General features: G+C 44.8%; 1 protein-coding gene across 2 annotated transcripts in view; it reads left to right on the plus strand.

Moving 5' to 3' along the window:
- The window catches only part of ABCI10 (ABC transporter family protein), a 29,392-nt gene extending 18,229 nt beyond the window's left edge, over positions 1 to 11,163 (plus strand). For both annotated transcript variants that reach the window (XM_086484602.1, XM_086484610.1), the window contains exons 3-6: positions 10,078 to 10,164; positions 10,250 to 10,375; positions 10,468 to 10,590; positions 10,697 to 11,163. In XM_086484602.1, coding sequence (XP_086340728.1) covers positions 10,078 to 10,164; positions 10,250 to 10,375; positions 10,468 to 10,590; positions 10,697 to 10,909 — 549 coding nt within the window. In that variant the 3' untranslated portion in view covers positions 10,910 to 11,163. The remainder of the gene's footprint in view (positions 1 to 10,077; positions 10,165 to 10,249; positions 10,376 to 10,467; positions 10,591 to 10,696) is intronic.
- Positions 11,164 to 11,395: the final 232 nt, after the last annotated feature.

The raw sequence follows: 11,395 nt of genomic DNA on the forward strand, positions 1-11,395 counted from the left end.
TGACTCGATGGTCGTTCCTTCTCGTAAGGGAAATCCGAGAGACAAGCTCTCAATTCTTTTTCCGTCTGTACTTGGAGTTGAGACTCCGCATACAATTTCCGAATTCTGTTTCCGGAATTCCCAAGCGTAGGCCGAAAGCCTTCTCGCTTCTCCTTCGCGATGAAGTACTTGCAAACACACACGCAAACACACGACAACAATTCGTATGGCGAATCCACAATAGGTACCTGTCGCTCTTGCGCGAGAAAAGCGACTTCCGTGCTTCGTAGTCGCGCGATCTCTCGCGTCTTCTGGCGGCAGAGTCTTCTCTTGCTGGCGTTGGTAACCCCTTTTCAATGAGGGCATGTGGTGCTTTTATAGCTCCTTCACCACGGCGCGAATAGCTGCTCGCGTAGAGATCGCGGCAATTTTTTTTTTTTCCCCCCCCTCTGTTCTACCTGAAATAGGGAGAGAGAATTCGCTGGCTTGTTTTGTTGCTTTATTTTCTAAGTGGCTGTCCACTTATTAAGTGGGCGGCCGGCATATTTTAAAATTGGTCTGAATCTGCCCAAAAACTCAATAAAACCTTATAAGTTAAAAACAATGCCTTTCACAACACTTCCCAGGCGTCCCTGGATGCAACCACATGCACAAATGCAATGCATACATAGATTCCTCGCGGGAAAGCATTTGCTCTTCTCGGAAAACTCGTTAAAATATTCCGCTTTTTAAGAAAAGCTTCTTAGAACCCATCTTTATTCTTGTGCTTGCGTCTTTACGTGTATTCCTCTTTTCCAGTTCAGATTTCCTCTCGACCATGGATATCCCCTTTCCGATGCACTTGTCACCCACCTTGTGACGCATCAGGAATACCCATCACCTAGTTCTTTCCTACCGAAATTACGGTACAATCCCCTTCACGATGCTCTATGTCACCCATCCTATGACGCATGAGAGATGTCCGTTCCCGGATGGTCGGATACTTCTTCCCGATGCTCCCTGTCACCCATCCGATGTGACGCATCAGAAGTACCCGTTCTTGGTGGCCTTACCGATATTCCCGTTCACAGTGCTCCCGTCATTACTTTGAATGACGCACTAGGAATACTCTGTACTCGGATGTCTCCAGTGAGAAAAAACCCTCTCACTAAAAATTCCAATAATTCATTTAGAATTAGTTTCTTGGTGTTCCAAGCGAGAAAACCCTCTCACTTATAAATCCAATAATTCATTTTGAATTATTTTCCTGTTTGATAAAGCCAATTTTGCAACAGTTTACGCCAGTGAATTGATTTTGTGCAAGTTTTGGGGTTGTTATGTTGCCGAAATTTGGCCAAATCAGGTAGTATCTAGCGGGATACAGGTAAAGGATTCCCAAGACTCTACTTTGTAATTTACCCTCTCAAAGTATAAAGAAATACCGAAAGGGGCGCCAATTTTGGGGCCTACAGGTTGTCGGCGTCTGCTCGGAGCATTCTAGCTTCTGAGCCGTGTGTGTGCGTAAGTGTTAATTCCTGTCGCAGGTTCCCTTTGCGAAGTGCTCTGTGTGTGTGTCTAAAATAAAGAATTTCGGGTGAAAGCCAACGCCTACCACCTTATGGGCCGGTTTCAAGGTTCCGTTGCCGGGACATCAATCACTTTTTCCTCAAAGAGTGAGCCTCGGTTGTTTTGGGTAAAGACACAGAGTACAAGAACGCGGGATTACACTATGGCCGACAAAGGGTTAAGACTGATTTTCTGTTGCGTTTTTAGGGTTTGCAAGTATGAACCAAGATGAGATAGGGAGATGTCTCACGGTGGTAGATTGGCCACTAGATCTCCTGCGGGAGTGATGCGGGTCTCCCAAGTGGCACGTTGCTTGCCGATTCTCTGAGGCGATTGCTTGGATTCTTTGACACATTGGTAAATCATCTTGAAATTTGAGCTTACTTGGTCGTGGGTGGTACGTCTGTGTTGTGGAATTATGTTCGTTTGCAGAGGCAAGTGCCTCTTGCACAGGTAAAAAGTTAAGGGACAGGTTGCAAAATGCTATGTGGTGAAGTTCAAGAACTATCCACCTATGGATGCAAAGTGGATGGAAGAGCATGAACTGTCAGAGTTACCAAATGTATTGCAGCTTTACCTTGAGGTCTTTGGGTTACAACCTATTTATGCCCCAACCCAACGTGTACAAAGGAGGGATAATGATAGAACTAGCACATCAAATGTATATATGAATTCAGTGTAATAGATGGAAATGACAAAAGTATGAGTCATTTGTATCTATGTGTTACGACCTTTCTTGCGGATACATACGATGATAAAAGAGTGCTAACAACACAAGATCATTAGTGGCATGTATTTATGGTATGCAATCGAGGACGTTTGCGATTTCAAGAGGGGGGTATGTCACGAGGACGTGGCAACTGCTAACCTTAGTTGTTGGTTTCTTTCCAATGATTTTTATTTAATATTTGAGACCCTCTTTTTGAAGTTGCAAATGGTCGGACATTGTATGGCCAATGTGAACGGTAGTTTCACCCGCAGACGGGAAGTGGGTCGGCACTGGAATTTGTATAGTAAGAGGATGTCTAGGCTCAGTGCAAGATCATGTAGGTCCCCCCGTCGCACTTAGCAAATTGGTGGATACTAGAAGTGAACTCAATAAAGCCATAAAGTCAAGGTGGGATTACCAATAGCAAGTATCCTACAGTTGGGCCATATTGCACTTTGGGATGCGGTCCCAATGAGGATAGATGGTCAAATGACCAATGGGAGTCCAACGGAAGCATCCCCTAAAATTTAGGGAATTGCTATTTTGGGCCACGAAATCTATTCGCGTCATTAGCTTCAAAATGACAAGGGGAACATTTTATTACTCTGTTGCAAAGTCAACTGCACCAGTTGAGAGATTTTTAAGCAGGAAGCCCAATGCGGGGAAATTGCATGCATGAGTGCCAAGTGACACTTTTTGGCCAATTTACCAAGTTTGGAAGAACAAAACTCGTAACTTACTTTTTGGAGCAGTTTTAGAGGATGATAACTCCATTTTTGAGCTTCCCATGACTGTATCTAGGTCCAAGGGGCTCATTTTCAGCATTGGAAGGCATCAGATGTGTGTTTACAGAGCTGTTTCGCTGCGTTTTCAGCGATACGCAGGTTTTGGCAGCCATGGAAACCTTCCCCTTTTTGCACCTATTTGTTCACAGATGCATTACTGGTCAAGCGCAGAAGAGGGGGCGCTCGATTTATGCTGGGGGGATGCTTCATTAAGAACTTGTCACAGGTTAAGAGCTATGGAGTGCTTTCTTTCCCTCCCATGTATAGTGTGGTTCTAGGAGTGATGCCTTGCACGCTACACACTGCTCTCTCTCCCCTACGTGCAGTATGTGATGCCCCACAAGAGGGCTCTTCATTTGAGTGATGTACAGCTGTGTGGGTTCATGCTTTTGTGCTGAAGCAAGAGCCTCCTTGAGTAGGAACAGGGGTAGCTAGCTGCTACTCCAAAGCAGGCACCGGTGAGGGTCATAACCTCACCATACAGGTGCAAATTCAGCGCTGTGTATGCGCAGAAAATTGACTGTTTTCAGCCATAGGGATGCCAAAACCCTTGGGAATCATGCCCCATTGGCAGAGAACAGTTCGAGGACTGTTTAGGGCTGGAAAAAGGGCAAAAACAAGTAAATACAGTGACCTGAATTTACTGCTTTTGGGCAAGAATCGGAGGGTTTGTGCCAGTGCAAGTGAGATCCAGTAGGGGAATTGAATTCGTGCAAGTTTTGGGGTTGTTATGTTACCGAAATTTGGCCAAATCGGGTAGTATCTAGCGGGATACGGGTAAAGGATTCCTAGGACTCTACTTTGTAATTTATCCTCTCAAAGTATAAAGAAATACCGAAAGGGGCGCCAATTTTGGGGCTTACAAGTTGTCGGCGTCTGCTCGGAGCATTCTAGCTTCCGAGCTGTGTGTGTGCTTAAGTGTTAATTCCCGTCGCAGGTTCCCTTTGCAAAGTGCTCTGTGTGTGTGTCTAAAATAAAGAATTTCGGGTGAAAGCCAACGCCTACCACCCTACGGGCCCGTTTCAAGGTACCGTTGCCGGGACATCAATCACTTTTTCCTCAAAGAGTGAGCCTCGGTTGTTTTGGGTAAAGACACAGAGTATAGGAACGTGGGATCACTCTATGGCCGACAGAGGGAAGGGCACAGGAAATTCCCCATGTTCGCCTTGCTAGAAAGTGGTCAAATTAGGGCTGATTTTCTGCTGCGTTTTTAGGGTTTGCAAGTATGAACCAAGATGAGATAGGGGGAGGTCTCACGGTGGTAGATTGGTCACTAGATCTCTTGCGGGAGTGATGTGGGTCTCCCAGGTGGCACACTGCTTGTCGATTCTCTGAGGCGATTGCTTGGATTCTTTGACGCATTGGCAAATCATCTTGAAATTTGAGCTTACTTGGTCGTGGGTGGTACGTCAGTGTTGTGGAATTATGCTCGTTTGCAGAGGCAAGAGCCTCTTGCACAGGTAAAAAGTTAAGGGACAGGTTGCAAAATGCTATGTGGTGAAGTTCAAGAACTATCCACCTATGGATGCAAAGTGGATGGAAGAGCATGAACTGTCAGAGTTACAAAAAGTATTGCAGCTTTACCTTGAGGTCTTTGGGTTACAATCTATTTATGCCCCACCCCAACGTGTGCAAAGAAGGGATAATGATAGAATTAGCACATCAAATGTACATATGAATTCAGTGTAATAGATGGAAATGACAAAAGTATGAAGGTCTCATTAAGTCATTTGTATCTATGTGTTACGACCTTTCTTGCGGATACATACGATGATAAAAGAGTGCGAACAACACAAGATCATCAATGAATGGCATGTATTTATGGTATGCAATCGAGGACATTTGCGATTTCAAGAGGGGGGTATGTCACGAGGACGTGGCAATTGCTAACCTTAGTTGTTGGTTTCTTTCCAATGATTTTTATTTAATATTTGAGACCCTCTTTTTGAAGTTGCAAATGGTCGGACATTGTATGGCCAATGTGAACGGTAGTTTCACCCGTAGACGGGAAGTGGGTTGGCACTGGAATTTGTATAGTAAGAGGATATCTAGGCTCAGTGCAAGATCATGTAGGTCCCCCGGTCGCACTTAGCAAGTTGGTGGATACTAGGAAGTGAACTCAATAAAGCCATAAAGTCAAGGTGGGACTACCAATAGAAAGTATCCTATAGTTGGGCCATATTGCACTTTTGGATGTGGTCCCAATGAGGATAGATTGTCAGATGACCAAAGGGAGTCCAATGGAAGCATCCCCTAAAATTTAGAGAATTGCTATTTTGGGCTACGAAATCTATTCGCGTCATTAGCTTCAAAATGACAAGGGGAACATTTTATTACTCTGCTGCAAAGTCAACTGATGCACCAGTGAGAGATTTTTAAGCAAGAAGCCCACTGCGGGGAAATTGCATGCATGAGTGCCAAGTGGCACTTTTTGGCCTATTTACCAAGTTTGGGAGAACAAAACTCGTAATTGACTTTTTGGAGCAGTTTTGGAGGCTGATAACTGTGGTTTTCAGCCATTTCTTTCCATTTTTGAGCTTCCCATGACTTTATCTAGGTCTGAGGGGCTCATTTTCAACATTGGAAGGCATCAGATGCGTGTTTACATGGCTGTTTTCTGCGTTTTCAGCGATACTCAGGTTTTGGCAACCATGAAAATCTTCCCCTTTTTGCATCTATTTGTTCACAAATGCATTACAGGTCAAGCGCAGAAGAGGGGGCGCTCGATTTATGCTAGGGGGATGCTTCATTCAGAATTTGTCTTAGGTTAAGAGCTATGGAGTGCTTTCTTTCCCTCCCATGTACAGTGTGGTGCTAGGAGTGATGCCCTGCACGCTACACACTGCTCTCTCTCTCCCCTACGTGCAGTTATGTGATGCCCCACAAGTGGGCTCTTCATTTGAGTGTTGTACACCTATGTGGGTTCATGCTTTTGTGATGAGGAAAGAGCCTCCTTGAGCAAGAAGAGGGGTAGCTAGCTGCTACTCCAAAGTAGGCACCGGTGAGGGTCATAACCTCACCGTACATGTGCAAATTCAGCGCTCTGTATGCGCAGAAAATTGACTGTTTTTCAGCCATACGGACGCCAGGACCCTTGGGAATTGTGCCCCACTGGCAGAGAACAGTTCGGGAACTGTTTAGGCTGAAAACATGGCAAAAGCCAGTAAATACAGCGACCTGAATTTACTGTTTTTGGGCAGGAATCAGAGGGTTTACAGCAGTGCAAGTGAGATCCAGCAGGGGAATTGATTTCGCGCAAGTTTTGGGGTTTTTATGTTGCCAAAATTTGGCCAAATCAGGTAGTATCTAGCGGGATACAGGTAAAGGATTCATAGGACTCTACTTTGTAATTTACCCTCTCAAAGTATAAAGAAATACCCAAAGGGGCGCCAATTTTGGGGTCTACAGGTTGTCGGCGTCTTCTTGGAGCATTCTAGCTTCCGAGCCGTGTGTGTGCTTAAGTGTTAATTCCCGTCGCAGGTTCCCTTCGCAAAGTGCTCTGTGTGTGTGTCTAAAGTAAAGAATTTTGGGTGAAAGCCAACACCTACCGCCCTACAGGCCGGTTTCACTCACCCTCTCATCGGCAGGTTCCTGAAGCGGCATGGGCTGAAATCTGCGACGTCGGAAATGCTAATGATGGCGATGCTGAAACGCTGGCTTGATGGCTGAAAACATTGACTTGGGCGATGCTGAAAACGCTGGCTTGATGGCTGAAAACGCTGGCTAAGGCTGAGGGTATTGCTGGTCCTTGGTGCTGCGGTACTGTTTGTACTTCTTCTTCTTCTGTTTCTGGTCTTTGCAAGCGTCCCCTTGGCTACCTATAAGCATCCCCTTGACCTCCCCGATCTTGAAATAAGGCTTAAAAGTCACATACTAATAAGTTTGACAACTCACTAATAAGGGTGGTTTACATGCGGTAAATTGCCTAGGCTTGGGACTAATGGTACTATATGGACTGTGTAATCAGAGGGTATGCAACTACTCTAAAGTGCTCGGGCATGCACGTCCTGCGTACAGGCTCACAAAGGTGCCAGAATAATTCCTAGGCTGACCTAAACCCTAGAAGTAGGAGTTATAGCTTGTCCACATGCACATAGGGTTAGATGTGCACGTGACATCCAAAGCTTAGTATCCGATACTAAGGGCCCTTCCAGATTCAGGAGAATTTAAACGACGTATCCTTCACATTGAAGTTGTCAGATACTTGGAGAATTCACAATGCTTTTCATGCGAGTCTTTTGAGACCTTTCAAGCGGAGTTGCCAAAGGATAGGGAGCAGGCAGCAACCAGCAACCAGCAGTAGAGATTGTTATACTAGGATGCGTCTGAGCACACAAGGAAAGAGGAAAGGTAAGCTGGTGCGTTGATATTTGGTCAAGTTCAAGAATTATCTGGATCTTGATGCAAAGTGGATGGAAGAGGAGGACCTAGCAAGTACTTAGTTACTAGAGCTATACCTTGAGGCCTTTGGTCTAGCTCCGTAACGAGATTTAGTAGATTAAGACATCCGTGAAAAGATTCGCGCGGTCCGAATGTGATTGCCAAATGAGTTATAATGATCATGATTTGTATTTGAGATCTCGACGGGGATAATGACGTGAATGGGATTATGATTGTTTAATGACTTGCTTTGTGGATGTAACAGACTTAGACATTCCAAGTCAAGAATCTAGTGCGACACCACAAGAAATCACTTCAAAACAGTTCATAGTTCACAATTGATTCGACACTGGCCCGGCGGAGTTCCGTGCCTAGAGATGTTGGCCCCAAAGACTGGCGCCCCTTTCGGTATTTCCTTTTGTATTAATCTGTTGTAAAAGTACAAGTGAGTGGGAGGCTCTCACTCTCAGACTCTACGTCCAGATGCTCTGAGAAGTGGGAGGCCTGCCCACTTATTTAAAGGTTTACAAGGGATGCCAAAAGCAGAGCCCCAAAAGCTGAAAATCAAAAGCCTTGCCAGATAAAGCAAAAGCTCTCTGTTTCTCACAAGCTCTCTCTCTCTCTCTCTCTCTCTCTCTCTCTCTCTCTCTCTCTCCTTTGAGTAGTAATAAAGCAGGGCTTTTAGTTCTCTCTCTCTCTCTCTCTCTCTCTCTCTCTCTCTCTCTCCAACTCCAATTGCGTAGCCAGATAAAGCAAAAGCCCAAGCAAATCTGCCCTGCTTTTCTGCTGCCGCAAATCCCGCCGCAAAACGCGGACGTCCGTACAGCCTGCCACGTGTCAGCCCAGGGCCGCAATTTCCGGGGACTTCCGTACAATTTGCCACGTCAGCATTTCAGGACAGCCTGCCACGTCATCATTTCTGCAAGGGGGGTCCTTGCCAGAGGGTGTGTGTGTGTACTGGGCAGCCACGTCACCGAGTTGTGACAGTGGAATATCGTGTGTGGTCTGTTGCATGTGTGCATAGAATCAATGCCTACTGAGCTATGTTTTGTCTTGTATTTGTCTTGTAGGCGTAATCAAGGGTGATTACTCTTCTTTCAATGGGGGAGTATGTCCCAAAGTGATGAAGTGGTGGCCCAATAACCGAGGAAAGAGAGAGAGCAAATGTAGATGATGACATGGTAGCCGTAAAACACGCCGAAATTTTCACTACAAAATGTGGATCCATACAGCAGCCACATTTCCAGTTTTTGGACGCCAATTTTTGCGGAGCTTTTAGAACTACTATTTTTAGCACTACTGCTTTTGGGGGTTCCCTGTTTATAGGGGTCTCTGTTTTTTGGCTGGTGCCTTTAGAAGTGTGCCTTGAGGAGCTATTATGCAGATTGGTGTATGGTTCAAGCAGTTGTACTTTGTGATTATCAGTACAGAAAGAAGTACAAAAGGGGCGCCAGACTTTGGGGTCAGTGCATCTAGAAGAGGACTTCACCGCTTCATGTGGACTTCCAAAGTGTTTTGCAGTTAAAGTGTAAAAGGTTTTTGAGTTCTGTTCTTGTGTTGTTGAGGATTTTCTGTCTGGGGTGTCCAAGCCGGTTACAGTGATTACCCTTCTCTCCACAATTATTACAATATCTTTGGGCTTGCTCGATCTTTGAAGAACTGGGCCACTGTATCCAACCTTCTGTTTCCCTATGGAATCTTTGGCCAAAGCCTGCATTGAATCAGAAGTTCTCGATCTAATGAGGGATTTGAACTGCTCCTCGTGGTCGAAAACCATCGGCACTAACTCCTCCCACGTGATAGTATTCAGTCATCCAATTGTAATCATTGAATAATAAAAACCCGACTACGACGGTGGTAACTGGACATCAAGTAGATGGCCATGTCCTTTGAGTCTATGTTTTTTTCCATTTGAAGAATCTCGTATCGCAATGATTGGGTGTGAACCCTCATGGAAGAAGCATGGGCTGCATCCAGGTTGATCAATTGCACTTGCAAAGCAACCAACTTCATAGGAGTAACATGCTCATGGGTAGACTCCAAATGATCCCAAATCTGCTTGGCACTCGTCATTGCCTTCACATGCTCCAAGGTTTGCGATAAAGGACCACATTCGATCATTGACACACTCCCAGAGTGCACCCTCTTCCGCTTTGGATGGCTTCTCCACCTTCTAGATTGCAAAGAACTCCAGATCCTACGAGTCGAAGACCACCATCACCTATGGTTGGTACCATCCAACTAACGATCTGTCGGAAAAGTTGGAAGGGTAGGTATCTTCCTCAGTTTCACGTGTTATACCGATCCCATGTAGCACTTGATGATGATCCAACACCATCACCTTTTGAGTCAACGGTTGACATGTCGACATGAAAAGTATGGTCGTGTGAAGAGGAAAGGCTCACGTGCTTGGAATAAACATATGCACTTGATCACTCATAATGACAATTACTAAAACACTAGTGGAATGCGCGAGTGCTTGATTATTAGCAAGTGCCAGAACTATATACAACTACACTAAATTGCTCTACAAAATGAATACATGGGTTGGCCATTTTATGCACTATAGCCTCATTGAGTTGTAGTGAATCTTCAGCTGTTTTACTCCATTTTCAAGTAAATTTCTTGATTGATTGGAGAGTGTGGATGAAATCCTAACATCTCTCTTGCAAATTGCAGGCTCTGGCGGGGCTTTTGAAGCCCACATCTGGAAAGCTATATGTTGCTGGACCTAAAAGCTTTGTTTTTCAAAATCCTGATCACCAAGTAGTCCTCCAATTATGAGCATCTCGATCATTAATTTTGGCAGTTTGTCAAAGATAAGATTATGGCTAAATTTTTGTTTTTCCAGGTAGTCATGCCGACAGCAGAAGCGGATGTTGCGTTCGGGCTTGGAAGGCTTAAACTATCAGAAGAAGAAGTACGAAGCAGGGTTATGAGGGCTTTGGAGGCTGTGGGCTTGGCAGACTTGAATCAGGTAGTCGACATGATGGAATTTGAATTTGGGAAAGGTGTTTAAAGATAAATTTGCTTTTAGTCGTGTGTGAAGGAAGTGCCTTGTTTCTGTAGAGACCTGTACAAACTTTGAGTGGTGGTCAGAAACAGAGAGTAGCTATTGCTGGAGCATTGGCTGAAAGCAGCAAGGTCTTACTTCTTGATGAGCTTACCACATTTCTGGATGAAGGCGACCAGGTAATATTTGGCCTTTTGTAAGCATAGTGCTCCAGTATGCTGTGGTCGCTAGATATTACGTGCACACCATAGAATTGTTATTTTTGCTCATCTGTAAACACTGCAGATGGGAGTCATTGAAGCAGTGCGGACGGTAGTGGGAGGGCCGCATGGAGTGACAGCCTTGTGGGTTACTCATAGACTGGAGGAGCTTGATTATGCAGATGGAGCCTTGTACATGGAAAATGGTGCTGTTATACTTAGTGGACAAGTAGAAAAGGTAAAGGAGTTTGTCATACAGAAGCAGGAGGAATACAAAAAGGCCATTGCTTTCAGATGAGGTGACTTAAGGCTTATGATAAAGCTTATGTGACGACGTGTCTGGAAATAGCCCCTGTATGCTTTTTCTCTTGGCGGTTGTTCAAACCGGACAAAAGTTACCCACCTTCCACACATGTGTGAGGCGTGTATAGAGCTGCAAAGCAATGATCTTGTCAGTTTCTGTCTTCCCGTAGCCCCAGCAGTTTAGTAGAGGGCATTTTGTTATTTGTCATTTATGATTTTTCCCATGATATGATGTGCAGTGTTTTTTCTTGTTCTGTGTCCTTTGAATAATAGTGGGTTAATGGTTATTGTTATGTTCCCCAGGGCCTCGACAATGCCTCTTTATACCAACTGTTGAGTTCCAAGTTTCGTGTGAATTCTCACTTCAATATGGTTCTTACATTTTCCAAGCAGACTTCAAATTTGACGTGACAGAATGTTGTTGATGCAACCTTGCCATATAGCAAGATCCCTTGGAGGTTTTTATTTCATATGTGGACCT

This window comes from Adiantum capillus-veneris, chromosome 2, assembly GCF_014529385.1.
Source record: "Adiantum capillus-veneris isolate H3 chromosome 2, ASM1452938v2, whole genome shotgun sequence".
Lineage (NCBI taxonomy): Eukaryota > Viridiplantae > Streptophyta > Polypodiopsida > Polypodiales > Pteridaceae > Adiantum > Adiantum capillus-veneris.